The sequence below is a fragment of the Oryza glaberrima genome, chromosome 2 (assembly GCF_000147395.1).
Source record: "Oryza glaberrima chromosome 2, OglaRS2, whole genome shotgun sequence".
In the NCBI taxonomy this organism is placed as follows: Eukaryota; Viridiplantae; Streptophyta; class Magnoliopsida; order Poales; family Poaceae; genus Oryza; species Oryza glaberrima.
In genome coordinates, this window is record NC_068327.1 from 3,009,366 (window position 1) to 3,024,374 (window position 15,009).

The following is a 15,009-nucleotide window of genomic DNA, read 5'->3' on the forward strand; positions in this document are numbered from 1 at the left end:
TCAAATGTTACACGCTGCACCTGCACTGAAAAGTGGTGACCACTTTTGCTAGCCGAAAGAACAATCACAATTCATGAGCTACACGCATTGCCTCTACTGTATTGTACTGTACATATGCAGCGAGATTCATGAGATCCTGACTGCCTGCCATCCTGCCTAGCTGTGTTCGTCCTCACAGAGGTTAGTTAGCCGGTCAAGGAAAAAAAACTCATTAATCGCCACTGCTCTGTGTCCTCTACTCTCGATCGATCACCAGCTTAACCGAAAAAAAGTGTAATTAATTTGCAGGACTAGGTGTGTCTCTCTACCCAACTAATCTTGCTTGCACAGTGTGTACTTGTATATATATGCTGACTTGAGTGTCAGTGAAGCCACTCCATTTCACACATCTTAATTAGATACAGATACAAGTTCAGCTGCTTATGTTAGCTACGAGTAGCTTTCATATTTGCATTTTGGGGTCTACTTTGGAGTAGACTATTGTCTCTGGCAATATATGAAACTTTGTACTAGTTCCATTTCAAATTGGTATGTGTTTGATTAAGGTTAGATATGGGTTTGTTTCCTTATCAAAATTTAGTTTTTTTATTTTCTTTGCCTTACAATTTTACAAACTATTTTAGAGTTTTACACTTGGTCAGAAATCAGAATACAGTGTATATAGTTTTATACAGCTTAACAAAGGGGGGGGGGGGGGGGTGAGAATTGGTTAATAATTGATTATTCCATGAGCTAGATAAGTGGAGCAGAATGAGTCAGCATTGTGTCTGGTAAAGTGGAGGAGATAAGAGTATAATCTATATGTCATATACTGCCACTGACAGCCTTATTAAGACTAATCGGTGTGATTAAGATTCTCTACCTACATGTACAACATGTGAAGCCTGAAAGTGTCCATAGGAGAGCTGGGGAGGTGCAGAGTTTTTTGTTGACATTTATTTTTAATCTGTGGGTGGGGCCCAATCTGGTGGTGCACTGATTATCTCTTATGGAGTGTACAATAAGTACATTCAATGCACTCTCTTTTCGTTTATTTTCTGAAAAAGAAAGAACGAAAGGCAAGGGACACTTATCATGTACTAAGAATAAGAAAAATTAAACTCTAGCTAATCTTGATTATTTCCATGTACTGTAGTATTGTACTGATTTTTTCCCCATGTACATCATGGTTGTAATATGTAAAAGTATTTTCAAGATAATTCCCTTACAGTAGAGTTAGGATTATTATTATTTGTACATTTCTGCCAGATTTCCTAAAAATGTGTGCTACATGCCATGTTAACTACTCCCTCCACCCAATTTTAAACACACTTAGTGAGTTTTTTATTTAATGTTTAACTGTTCGTCTTATTTAAAAAAATTATAAAACAAATTTAAGAAACAAGTCACGTATAAAGTATTATTCATACTTTATTATCGGATAACATAAAAAGTTTTAAATAAGACGAACGGTCAAATGTTAGATAAAAAATCTATAACTGTAAAATAAGATGGAGGAGTACACCACAAATGGACAATAAAAGAGTATAAATTCAGAAGACCAGTTACCTCTTCCATCTAAAAAGCAGAAGTATTTTTCATTTTTTCCATCACTAAAAATCCAATCTTTTTCCCCCTTTTCTGCAACAGGAGGAGACACCTGGCCACCTGGCCTCTCCTCAGCAACAGCTCATATTGTTTGATTTCTTCCTTCACTACTACCTCCACTTCCTCCACTCCTCCACCCCACAATCTCTCTCTCTCCTCTCTCTCTCTCTCTCTCCTCCCAAATTCATCTCCTTTTCTCATCTTTTCTCATGCTTTGACGCCACCATTAAGCTTTGGCTTTTCTCTGCCTCCCATCTCCTCCTCTGCCACTAGTTAAAGCAGAGAGAGGGGGAGAAGAAAGGGGAGGAGAAAGAAGCACGGGAGAGAGGAGGAGAAGGAGAAGGACAAGGGAACGAAGATGTTCGACAGCCTGCTCAACTCCAAGTTCTACAACAAATGGTAAAGAAATGTTTCAAGCTGATTAGTGGTTCTTGGGATTTCAGGTTTAGCAGTTCTTGAAGTTCCCCTTGCTGTTCTTGTGGAGTCCAAAATCGATTTATTGGAGTTCTTTGCTGTCGATTTGTTGTTTAACTTTTTCAAGCTGCGTAGTTTAGTTTAAATGGTCCGGATTTTTTGGGATTAAGAAACTGCATTTGCTCGCTTGATGGGTTGTTGCATCAGGGGGTTGGCTCTTCAGTTGCTTGAATTTTGAATTTGATTGGTTCTACTCCAACCCACATCTGCATGCCTGAGGATTCTTTCTTGGACTCTTGAACTCCCCTTTTTCCTTTGGATTGGATTAGTTTAATTTCTTGGGATTTTTTTTCTTGTTCTAATTTCTTGATTTGTAATTATTTGTGATGCAGCAAGCACGCAATCAAGTGCACCCGGACCAGGCTGGATCTGGTGCGGCGGAAGAAGCAAGCGATGGTCAAGTTCATGAAGAAGGACGTCGCCGACCTCATCGGCAATCGCCTTGAATCGCACGCCTTTGGACGGGTACAGCCTGCCAACCCTAAGCCTCAGCTTGCATTGATTAGTGTTCTTGAAGAAAGATTTACTAGCTTGGTGCAAATTGGATGGGCAAAGTTGGAGTTGTTTTTCTTTTCAGTTGTTAGCACAACAGGTGTCGGTGCAGTTAAAAATTGGTGCTTTGTACTGAAGAATCCTTGATGAGAGCCCCTTGTAGGGTTGTAGAAGTATGCTGCTGATTTCTGCTGTTTATTTTAATGGGCTGCAGATGGAGGCACTGATTGTTGAGATGAACCAAGCATCCTGCTATGATATGATCGAGCAGTACTGCGAGTACATAGTGAAGCAGCTCAACAACCTGCAGAAACAGAAGTATGTTTGATTTTTATTGTTATATATCAAGACAACTGAAACAATACTGAGAGTTGAGACATGGCGTTCCAAGTTTATGTTAATTTCTCATCGCAGTGTATGATGTCTTATATTTTAGTTGACCACTGCCACACACACATAATTATATTTTCTTGCTCTGATATATCTATATGAGCTGTTGAAGTTTGAACCCAAGTATGATTGCATATAGATTTTCTATTTAATTAGCCGTGTTGGTTCCTGGCTTATGGGAATGGTTCATTTCTTGCTTTTAGTGCATTGGCATAGATTGATTCTTTTAATCAATTATTCTCATGACATGGCAAACTCCAGTTGTCATGTATATTCCACCTAAATATAGAAAACACAACATAAGTTCAGTCAAGGGGCTCAAGGCTAAGCAAACCTAATCTTTGCTATTGATTTATATTGTCTGCAGTTGTCCGTTATGTTGTTCTCCTAGACTTACAGGATCTGGAAACTGCAGAGCTGCTCATAGCTTGTTGATGATTTTGATTTGTTTAAGTACCTTAATCTTAAGAGATCACAAAGTATTCGGGAAATGGGATCGGCTGTCGTTGGTTTCTCTTTAACAATGTCTTGATATGTATATATCAAAGTGTCCTGGCATGCCATACTACACTGAAACAAACTTGTTTATGGTGACAGTAGCAATTGAGTAGGTGCATGTTTACAAAGTTGGATACAGCTCTTGTTGCAATCGTTTAATATACAACTTTTGTTCTGCTGCAATTGATCTTTGATCACTAACTCTGGTGGCCCATTTACAGTGAATGTCCTCAGGAAGCCTTGGAAGCTGTGTCAACTCTAATTTTTGCCACTGCTAGATTTCCTGAGTTGCCTGAACTGTGCGACCTCAGACATATGTTCACGGAGAGATACGGGAGTTTTGTCGAGCCTTTTGTTAGCTCTGAGGTGCTTAAATACTGTCCTTGTTGATGTGTTTTGAGTTGCTCACTCGTATCACACCAATGTTGATTAACTCAACCTTTATGTGGCCAGTTTGTTCAGAAGCTTCAGAACAAGTCATTTACTAATGAAGAGAAGTTGCAAGTGATGCAAAGCATAGCTGAAGAATTCTCGGTCCCATTTAATGCCAAGGCACTGGAGCGAAAGATATCTGGTGTACCTCAAAATAAACATGTAAAATTTTAGTGAACTTACTGAATCACATCATTACATGCATTCCATCCTAAATATATGTAGGTTTACTTGTATGCTGAATTGATTTTTCCCCCCTGCAGGATCTTCAAAACAAGAGTTCTTTTAAGCGTGTAGAAGTTGAAGCATCAGCACGCAATGAACTTAAGGTGGATAGGCATGCTGTGCATGAAAGAAAATCTAAAGTGACACCTGAAGTCCATGAGAGGAAGCAGGAGATGCCGGTAAAGCCTAAAGATATTCATGTCATCCCTGATGCCATTGGTCAGGTTGGGGAGAAAAGCAGGAAGAACCGCTCAGATATACCTTATGATGTGCCTCCTTCGGACTTGAAGCAAATTAATGATCAGGAGTTAAAGAAAGACCACAAAAAACATAGTCACCACCAGAGGGAACTGAGGAATGCAGACAAGTCAGCTCCTCCATACGCAGAACCCAAGGAAGATGTTGCTGAAAAGTCTGATGGGAAAGGCTACCATGTCCATCGATCGCGCATGGCTGGTGGCCTTGATCACAATTGGGGACATGCCGACTTGGGGCTTAAAACTCTGGGCCTAGAAAAGCAAGGAATTGAGCCAGCTAGTTCTTTGGATGGTAAAACACTGAACAAAGCTCCTCCTTATTCTAAGCCCTACAAAGCAAGTGATGAGTATGGGCAGTCTGTGCAAGACAGGCAGAAAATGCCAGAGAAGGCAGTTAACATGCGTCCACCTTATGTCAAACCAAACTCTACAAATCAAGCTGTTGATGATTACAAGCATGCTGGCACTGGGGAAATTGGTCACCAGAGAGATGGACTGGCTGATGATAATACCCTTCAGCCCGTTTCTGTCAGAAGGAAAAGTGCAAAGCCACCTACACATGGTGATCGCTATGATGATGAGGCAAAGATGACAAGCCAAACTCCTGGTGGCCGACGAAGGCATTCAAGCAGAAGAAATGGTTCAGATGATGATTATGACCAGAGAGTTGGCTATATGCTGCCCCCAGATGATGATGCTGTCAATAATGCGAGACACTTTAAGAGAATGAGTGAACGAAGAAAACATGGAAGCAGGCAGGGTGGATCAGCAAGTGGCAATGACTACGAGTCTGATGAGGATGAGACTAACAGTGCGATTGATTTTGGCAATCTTTTGCCCCGAGCACCTAGTTCTCATCGGAAACATAGGAGTAGGAGTGCTCACCCACGCAGCGGAGGCCGTGATGATGAGGAAAGGGTGATGGATAAGCTTCTGATGCACTACAGCAAGAAAGGCATTGATAGGGAAGAGCATAAAACAAGAACAAAATCAAGGACCCCTCGACCTCGAGCTGATCAGCCTGCTGATGGAGTCGGAGAACGGTCTAACAGAGAAGTGGCACCCCAACATCCTCCAGAAAGAACTGTATCTCTCCCTTCAGACTCTGGCAACCTGGGTGTGAAGCCTAAGGCTCCTGCTCGGTCCATTTCAATGCAGCCAGACAAGTCCAGGGGGATTGTACACCCTAGCATGCCGGATTTCGACGAACTAGCTGCTCGGATCAGTGCTCTGAGGAAGGAATGACTATGAGCTGCCACAAAACTGTATTCAGGCTTCAGCAGGTTGTGTTCTTTCATGAACTTCTCTCAAAGCAACTTTCAATGTCAGTGGTGGTCACAGGAATCAGGGGATCTCTCCTGGTGGTGGTAATCTTGCTTGCAGTGCTATATGCCTAGATAGAATAGTACCAAATTAAATGGCAATATTTAGGAATACCATACAATATTGGTTTGGGTGTGGTCCTTTGTTGTGCTCATATTTGAAAGTGAAACAATCTTGTATAGATGCCATTGATGAGGCTATAATGATAAGTGATGATTCTTTCTGCTAGTGCTAGCATGTGAGTTTGTATGCATTTCAAGTTTCCAACCTTTTCTTTTTGCTGGAGATGAACTGTTAGATGCAGATATGGTGTGATAAAATTGTTGTCTTTGAGATCTATGCTGGCACATGAGCCAGAGCATTTCTTGGATCTTTGGCTTTGGAACCTGAGGAGTTCCTGCATCTGGAGGCTGTGACCAGCTGTGATCCTGAACCTTATAAATACAGTTTGGCTCAACTGTCTGATGCTGATGCATACCTGATGTTGGGCTGGAAACAAAAGAAGCTGTCTCTTGCAGGATTTTAATATTGATACTAGTATAAAGAGCCAACTGCAAAGGATATCAACTTTGTCTGAGCACTGAAAAATCTAGAACTGAGCAGATTCCAATGTTTTCTTCAAGCATACTAGATCATCAGCAGTACCATCATGTGACATGATATGATCATACATAGGAGTATATGAACATGATGGTATCCTGCACATATTGTTTGTTGAACTTGAGTCACCAAGGAAGGCCATGTGGCCGTTGCTGCACTTTGACGCTGCCGACGCCGACAGCTACATATGACCACAACTGAACAATGCTAATTCTATATTTCTATGCACGTTCTTCTGGATTTCCAATCATCAGCTGCCTTATTTCTTTTCTTCCTTTTTTCAGAGAGCTTCCTATTAGTCAATCAATACTACTAAAGAAATTCTTTAAACTTAATCGAAGAAAGAAAAAAGGCATGGGATTGATGAAATTCTGCACCTTTTTTCTGTTGTTAAATTCTCATTTGTTTCGCAAAAAGAATGGCATGAGGTAAGTGGCATGTTTACGGAAAGGTGAAAAACGCTCCTCACCGATTAACTAAAAACTGACTGAAAACTACGAGACTTTTGGGTCAACGCCATACAAAAACCGGTTAAAACCGATCTGTTTTCACGAACCGACAACCAACGGTTTTTCACGTTTTGTAAACCAACTGTATTTCTCAGGCCAAGCTAAGCTAGAAAAAGTTCAGATGAGCTCAGCTCAGCCCAAGGACCTCATCACAGCGACGGCGAAATGCAGGATGTAGTTGTCGCCGCCGCCGCCGCCGCCGTCGAGCAGCTCGTGGCAGACCAGCCGTTGCAGCCGGGGGCTCCTGGGCAGCGCCCCGCCGTGGTACAGGACGGTGGCGGCCGCCGCCGTCGCCGCCGGCCGGCTCGCCAGGCACGCCGCCATCCTGGCTACCGCTCGGAGGAACAGCGGCAGGAGACCCTTCACGCATGTAAGTATAGATTTAAAACCACCATAAAAACTACTACTTCCTCCCTTTCACAGCGTAAAATTTTTTAGCGTTACCCACATTCATTTAGACGTATATGTTTAGATTTATTAACATCTATATGTATGTGTGCAATGTTAGAAAATCTTACATTATGAAACGGAAGGAGTACCTCCGTCTCAGGTTATAGGATTTTCTAGCATTATTCATAGATGTTAATAAATCTAAAAACAATTATAGTTTAAATATCTATATGAATATTAACAATGTTAGAAAGTTTTATAACTTGAAACGGAGAAAAAACGAAGAAAGTACACGATAAACGCGATAAAATAAGGGCAAAACTCATAGATTTAAGTGATTAACTCACCATGAAATACACTCGTTTGATGGATGAAAACGCATGTGAGAGACTAATTCGAGGTGTTTTCTGAAGGGTTTATATATAGATCGATATGTGCATCATCGGAGACATCGAATTGGAGGATTAATCACGGAACATCATGAGGAGGCGGCGATGACAACAAGAGGCGTCTAATAGCTTTCATCTTCAACATTCTCTCAGTTTCTTCACCCGGTCCAAAAAAAACCTGTTCTTCTTGTGATCTCTGAACTCTGAAAGACTCAAACTGTAAGAAATAAGTCCTGATTTACCTCCCTCATCTCTTCCTCATGATTAAATCACCTCCATCAACCGTAAAACCAAGTATAACGCCTTCCCTGTTTTTAAAAACCAGTACAAATAGACTTCTTGGGTGGTTTCGTAAGTAGTTTTTTTTTTCTGACGTGGACGGTTGACCATGGGTGACTCGTTGAGTTAACAGGCAAGACCCACATCTAAGGAGTTGATTCGCTCCGATTTTTAAAAGATAGGGATGCATTATACCCGGTTTTACGGTTGAGAGAGGCGTTTCGATAAGGGTAAGAGATGGGGGAAGTAAAGTAGATTTATTCCTACCGATAAACTAAGGCCGATAATGACATACCGGTACGGCCCAGTTAGCTACGGCACACCATGAAGAGCTGCAGGCCATAGGCCCACCTGCCTGTGACACATCCGGCCCGGCCCAATTACGGCCTAATCCGATACGACTACGTATCAACTACGAATCCTCTTCGATTATTATCCCTCGATATCCATATATATACCTCTGCTACGTACGCCGCCGCTTTAAAACTAGACAGATCGCCTTTGCCGTCAGGTCGAAGAAACAGCGAGAGATCGATCCATCCATACATCGAGAGCTTCTTCTCCATCGCCGGCGAGCTCTCCGGTCCCGGAATCAGCCGATACCTCCGGAGTCCGGCCATGTCGTCGTCGGGGGGATTCAAGAACGGTGGGAAGCAGAAGCCTCTCAAGGCGCCCAAGGCCGCCAAGAAGGAGTACGACGAGGTATCACACATTCAAATCGTATTTTTCACATCGCTCGATTGATTGCATCTTGAAAATATATTTGAATTTGAGAAACTGAAACTAGCATTATTGATGATCAATTATGGTTGATGACCATAATGTGTTGTACAGACCGATCTGGAAAACATGAAGAAGAAGAAAGAGGAGGAGAAGGCCCTGAAGGAGCTGAGGGCCAAGGCGGCGCAGAAGGGCGCACTTGGAGGCGCCGGTCTCAAGAAAAGTAGCAAAAAATGAACCCTGGATAATTAATTCTTTAGACGCTTATTATCTTACTCACTTTGTTCCAAAAACTTAATCTGCCGGATATGTCACATCTACTAGGATGTATATTAGAATATGTCACATCCAATACATTGTTTTTTATGGGATGGCGAGAGTAGTTAGCAGCAGCTTGAAACTGCTCTAGAACAGACATGAGATGTTTCAACTCACTTTTTAGATTATTAATAGTAGAGAGTAGCAGTTAATTACTTACATATATGAGGTATCCTAGGATGTTTTAGACCACAAATATGATGGCGTATGATGATTTTTTTTTTTGCACGACCTCTCTTTTTAATGGTTTTGGACTGCTCTATCAGCTTATGATGGTAATGTTTTTTACTGTTGGTGTGGTGATGATATGTTTCACCAATTCACTTCAGTTCCATTATCAAGTTGAGTCAGTAGTCAGTTTATAAACGGTTCAGGAATCATCAGGATTAGAATTCAGAATATAATCTAAACCCAAACCAATCCAAACTAGAAACCCCTTGTCGTATTTTTCGAACAGGAAAAGATTATACAGTATCTGATTATCACGGCCAAGATCATTTCTTTTTGGAACGAGATGGCTCGCAGGCCGAGCACCGAATTATGGATAGTTGCACAATGCTGCATAATTAAGTTTTGGCACCGTAGTATATGAATGTTATAAAGTTTTTGCCTCAAAGTTCAACACGGTTCTTCAAAATCTGATGAGGTAAACTGCCTCAAAAATCTGAATATCCCAATATTGATGAATGAACAAAGCAGAAACAACGCTACCGGACGACTACAACTCAATAAGCGCCATCCATTTCATTGTTTGAAGTTTTACATGGATACGATCGTGGAGAAATTCAGAAAGTTTTCAATCAGGACTACAACTCAATAAGCGCCATCCATTTCATTTTTTGAAGTTTTACATGGATACGATCGTGCAAATTCAGAAAGTTTTCAATCAGGATCAGCTATCTTTATTGGGGCTTTTCAACTTCTGCGGTATCTGATGTGGTAGAATGTCAAGATCTGCCAGTGCCTGCAAGTACACAGAAACAACTTAACAAGATACTCCTATGAATCTATGATGTACTAAAAATGGTATGATGTACTAAAAATAGTGGCAGGAGCATCAACAAATATGAGGCTGCCTAAGTTATGAATTGTTTAATCATTGACTGTGGTACTTATAATACCTTAAAAGAGATGCAATGACCAAACTACAGATACCCCATTCTTTTTACACAGCAGTTTGCCTTTTCATGATTCTCCAAAATGTTACTTTGACTATAACTACTCGTGACTTTTGTATAATTTATATTAATGAAATACAGTACTTATGAAATTGACAACAAACCTGATCTAAATAAAGTAGCTCTAGTATAGCCAATAGATTGTATCAAGGCATGGATGCTGAAGTGTCAGATAAAAAGAAAAAGTGTAGGGTGGTTTCCTTTCATTTTTGGGTTGCACATAAATTTGCCTTGTCTAATAGGTCAACACTTTAGTAATGAAACTGTACAAGAGAAAGATTAAAAACAACATAAATGACAATTGAGTGATCAACGAAATTATCAGAACCCTCCAACACAAGTACATCACGATTAGACACCAAACTAAGGAGAAGCTGCAATTAATTTTTGAAATGGTAAACAAGTTTAAGAGAATAAAAAAGTACAAATATTAAAAATGAACTGTTGAAGAAAATGCATTTACCATTGACATGGTTAAAAACGTGTAGAATCAGGCACTCCATACTTGCACCTTCCCCTTTGCCGTCCCAATGTAAATCTCATTCAACTCAGGATTATATGACAATGCAGAAACAATAACCTTGGTATTGATGTCTGTAATGCATTTTCCACTTTCTATGGAGCTTATATGCACCGCTCCGATACCTGAAAGTGAAAATGAATATTCTTGTTAAATCATCTGTTTGACAGTGTAGCAGATCTCAGTTGATATTTATATCTTTACCTTCTGACTTGCATCCAGAAATAATAACATCCTCATCTTTTGTTATGAACAACTTATCATCCACGCAATTCAGTTCATCTAGTACATGATCCTCAAAATTTCTCACTATATCTCCTTGAAGATCTCTTAGTTCTGTTGAGTTATTCTGGAAAGACAAGAATAGGTTTCTACCATGCAGTGCATGGAACTCATATATCCCAATAGGTACCTCGGTGATCTTTGAACTACGCAACTACATTAAAATATGGAAGATTGAAAAGGATCAGGAGTGCACAACAAAATGAATAACAAAGTGATTAATACTAAATATATCTTACATCAAGTATCTGGAGGTTTCCATTCTCATTCGCAAAATTCTGCTTTATTATCATCTTGTCATGTAGAGGTTGAATATCAGGTCGTTTTGAGCTAGCAACAAGCACAAACGAGTGTGTTTCTTCAAAGTTCTGAGCACAAAATATCCTGAAAGGATAGACATTATGTGTCTGCTCCAGCTTTATAAGGAACAATGATGGCCTAAGAAAAAAAGGAGAAAGTTCGGATTAAAAAATAAAATAAATCCACAAATGAACACAGTAGAAGAAGTAAACAATGGTGTACCTAAAAACAACTTGATGGACATTCACATCAGGTATTTGATACAGCAGAGAATAATCCTTTAAGTCAAAAACTCGGTAGGTGCTGCAGAAAAAAAAACAAATATTATGTTTGTTTGGCTATCATTGCAAGGTTTATAGTTACATGATAAAAATGATATACCTGCGTTGTTGTATCAATGCTCTTGCATTTGGTGCATCAAAGTCCACACTATCTGGCCATTTTATATTTTCTGATTCAAAAATCTGCTGACCATTATTCTGCTTGTTTGACCTAATGCACCTGTGAAATCAAATCAACATCACGGTTAGAAGATATCACAGTAAGACCACGAATGGCAACTAGTACACAGAAACTGATTCCAGGTTCCTTACTCAAGTGGGGTTGATGTGACCTGACGAGACATGCAGCCATCGAACAAACGAGAAGAAGTTGTAATCACGGATTTGTCCTCCTTGTTGTAGAATATAGAGACAATTATTTCATCGTCATATCTGTTGAGGATTGATATCATTTTATTAGTTACTGCAGCAAAAGAGAGATTAGTGTTTGAGCAAATTTCATTTTTCATCGAATTTATTTACAAAATTCTAATAATTACCTCTGCTGAGTAAAAAGCTCAAACCAGAGCATAACACTACAGCAACAAGATCTTTTAATGGAAGAATCTGCAGAACTGCAGATCTCTTCCTGATAGGCCTCTCTAAGTGTCGAATGACATCCTTACATCTGTAGATATCAAATACGACCTACAAGAAACTTCAGTTAATTATACTCATCTGCAGTTTATTCAGCTAGGAACAGCACAACAAAGGTTAAGAAAAAAAGGTTAGAAGACAAAACAGGGAACAACTAGAGATAATAACCATGAAACTCTGATCAAGCACGAACAGACTGGAGGGACTCAAATAAAATTTAACTTGTATGTTGCCAAACCACATGTTGTTTTTTCAGTGAACACAACACCTTAAAAATAATGCAAATTTATTCGAATTCAAATAGGTCATAGCATACTAAAGAAGTGCCTTCACGTTTTGATGACAAGCTAGAAGCATAATACCAATATGGGTAGAGATTTTCTAGTCTTGGAGCAGAACAATGTTTATCGTATGAATGTTTGAGCTACCTAAGAACAGGAGGCAAGAGATCATGGATTACTTCTCAAAATCACGTCGACTGAGCGAAAGTTCTGAGTGTACAAAGTTTCGATAGAACATAAGTATTGATCACTTCCACTATAATCGAGAAATTAGTATATACTTGTATGATGGTTCTATTCTCTAAGACACATATTTACATAGCATGCAAGAAGCTTTTTAGATAACATGCATGACAGATTTTTTTTTAAAAAAAAAACGTGAATATTAGGGAATGACTTAATATTAAACAAATAGAAGGGGTGAGGCTTCGAACCTAGGCCAACTAGCCCACCACCTTGTGGAACTAGCCAAAATACCCCTGGGCGTCTCTCATGCATGACAGATTTCATTGAAAGCAAGGGCTCCATGGAATGAAAGAATTGCAACATAAAACAACAAAGACTGTAGAGCACCGTGAATACCTGATTCCGTTGAACAATGAGAACAAAATATGATATGTTGAGGAAATACAAAACAGGATATATAAACATGATATCAGGGGAAAAAAGAGTAATGCTACACAGCTACAGAACTTACCAATTTTTACTACGGATTTGTTCATACAAAATCATGTTGCGACATGAATTCAGTGCTAGCAATTAATAATCATAAGCCAACAAAGTGAAGAACTTCTCTCATCGGATGCAACTGTTTTAACAAAACGTAAAAATATCGAGGCTTAGCTGATGATTGTTGTGTCCTCAATGCACGGACTTAATTCTTTGAGAAGAGGCACACGGTAAGGAAGTTTAGTACCAACTTCATCAAAATTTCTAAGGAAACCTCAAATTATTTTCACTCAAAAGAGGGCACAACTCAGAATAATCTAGCATAGCAATTTCATCAAGTAAACAAATGAAATGAACAGAAAAGACATGTTAGTCTGCAAGAACTTAAAAGTCACAATAATCTACCTTATTGTTCTTTATCTTGGAGAAGACCTCATGTGAGAATGTTGAAGGTGTGGGTACGAATCTGCTGATGCCGCATGTCCTCAAAGAGCAGTGCAATCCGATTTCTCTAAATTGTAGCTTCATAACCGTGCTGCAGCTCTTCTTTCTTTGTTTGCTGCTGCCTTGTCCATCCTGCGCATGCAGAACTGCATCTTTAAGCTTTTCATGTTCACACAATGAAAGAAGGAAAAGCCACAGCTTCATAAGCATAGGTCCATACTACGCACCTGTTTATCGATGCATCCATCAATTTTGGCCGTCGAGACGCCCGCAGGGCCTCCACGCGCGCAGGAAAGTATCACGGCTTCTTCATCAACTTTCATCGCATTCTCCTCCTCGTCTTCCTCCTCCAAGAAAACCCGTCTTCTCCTCTTGCCTCCTCCTCCTCCTCTCTCTAGGACCTGTCGCCCATCCGCTCTTCCACCGGAGCCTTGATCATCCTGGCTGTCGGGGATGTCGCCGTCGGAAATGAGACTCAGTTTCATGGCTTCAGGAATCTTGTTCCCCCCGATCCTCTCCTCTGTAGGGTTTCTTGATTTCTTCTCGCAGATAGGAGAAGTGGGAGCAGCCGATTTCTTGATCGTTTCTTGATCGTGTCAGAAAGGAGAAGGGAACAGCAGCAGAGGGCGAGAGAAAGAACAGCAGAGGCGGGCACCCGCGAGGCTTAAAAAAACAGCGGCTCGGCTTGGACTCAGCTCGGCTCGTTACCAATGTTGGGCCGGCCCAAAGCAGGGCTACTCGCCGGCGTAACGAGAACGGAGGCGGAGCCCTCCGCCGTGGAGGTGGCCGCCGCATGCGCTGCCGCTCCGGCTTGCCGCCGGAACTGGATCAGAAACGCGGAGCAGAGCGGCCTGGAGCGAGGAGCAGGTGGATCGGTCGACGGGGCGGGGAGGGTAGGGCGTACATGCCGCCATCTCGCCGGCCGGCGGAGATCGCGGGGGGCGGAGTTGCCGCCGCCGGTTTGAGTGTTGGTGTTCATGGCGGCGTGGCGCGGCGCGGCGGGGAGGAGGAGAGGCCGCGGTGGCGGTGGTGGTGGTGCAGCACTGTTGCTGCCTTGCCGGAGAGGGAAGAGGGGAGGGGAGGGGAGGCGAGGACTGAGGAGAGACGGCGACGACTCGCGCTTCCAGGAGAAGCGGAGGAGCGGTTCGGTCGGTGGGTGTGGGTGCAATGCAACCGGACGCTGACATGCCCAGCGCCCAAATGCAAAGCTTTCCTTTGTTTGTGTTTCTTGCCAAAAATTGGACAGTGTTTTTAAAATTTTATTTTGCGGTGACACAATGATAATTTTGAAGTAATAGACCAAATGGACATTTTCTTTTGATTGTGTTTCTTGAAAAAAAAATTTGTAATGATAAATTTACAAGAAACAAACCAAGTGGATATCTAGTTTTATTATAGAGAAAATTCGATACATAGCACAAGAAAAAACTCGGTACCAAAAAATAGCACAACACATTTTTCACTTCGACCAAAGACACAGGGCACCAATTTTCTTGCGATTCATAGCACTCCCGTCACATTTGCCATCCAAACAT

General features: G+C 41.1%; 2 protein-coding genes across 2 annotated transcripts; one reads left to right on the top strand and one right to left on the bottom strand.

Annotated features, from left to right (window-relative positions):
• Positions 1-1,680: 1,680 nt before the first annotated feature.
• LOC127763522 (uncharacterized) lies at positions 1,681-5,906 on the top strand. The gene is made up of 6 exons (XM_052288253.1): positions 1,681-1,986; positions 2,394-2,526; positions 2,768-2,871; positions 3,663-3,807; positions 3,895-4,035; positions 4,137-5,906. The coding sequence occupies exons 1-6, from the start codon at positions 1,946-1,948 to the stop codon at positions 5,598-5,600; spliced, it is 2,028 nt and encodes a 675-aa protein (XP_052144213.1). The 5' UTR covers positions 1,681-1,945; the 3' UTR covers positions 5,601-5,906.
• Positions 5,907-9,491: 3,585 nt separating this feature from the next.
• On the bottom strand, positions 9,492-14,612 carry LOC127763694 (uncharacterized). The gene is made up of 10 exons (XM_052288473.1): positions 13,702-14,612; positions 13,436-13,606; positions 11,984-12,131; positions 11,757-11,907; positions 11,545-11,664; positions 11,386-11,466; positions 11,103-11,301; positions 10,786-11,017; positions 10,525-10,706; positions 9,492-9,847 (listed from the first exon to the last, which is right to left on the bottom strand). Exons 1-9 carry the CDS (start codon positions 13,957-13,959, stop codon positions 10,552-10,554), a joined length of 1,515 nt encoding a protein of 504 aa, XP_052144433.1. The 5' UTR covers positions 13,960-14,612; the 3' UTR covers positions 9,492-9,847; positions 10,525-10,551.
• Positions 14,613-15,009: the final 397 nt, after the last annotated feature.

Excerpts from the sequence above, each read along its gene's own strand:
- LOC127763522 (XM_052288253.1), top strand. The coding sequence starts at position 1,946 with ATGTTCGACAGCCTGCTCAACTCCAAGTTCTACAACAAATG. Across the intron at positions 3,808-3,894 it reads AGCCTTTTGTTAGCTCTGAG|TTTGTTCAGAAGCTTCAGAA; the intron begins GTGCTTAAATAC and ends TTATGTGGCCAG. Across the intron at positions 4,036-4,136 it reads GTGTACCTCAAAATAAACAT|GATCTTCAAAACAAGAGTTC; the intron begins GTAAAATTTTAG and ends TCCCCCCTGCAG.
- LOC127763694 (XM_052288473.1), bottom strand. The coding sequence starts at position 13,959 with ATGAAACTGAGTCTCATTTCCGACGGCGACATCCCCGACAGCCAGGAT. Across the intron at positions 13,607-13,701 it reads ATGGATGCATCGATAAACAG|GATGGACAAGGCAGCAGCAA; the intron begins GTGCGTAGTATG and ends CTGCATGCGCAG. Across the intron at positions 11,908-11,983 it reads GAGCTTTTTACTCAGCAGAG|TAACTAATAAAATGATATCA; the intron begins GTAATTATTAGA and ends CTTTTGCTGCAG.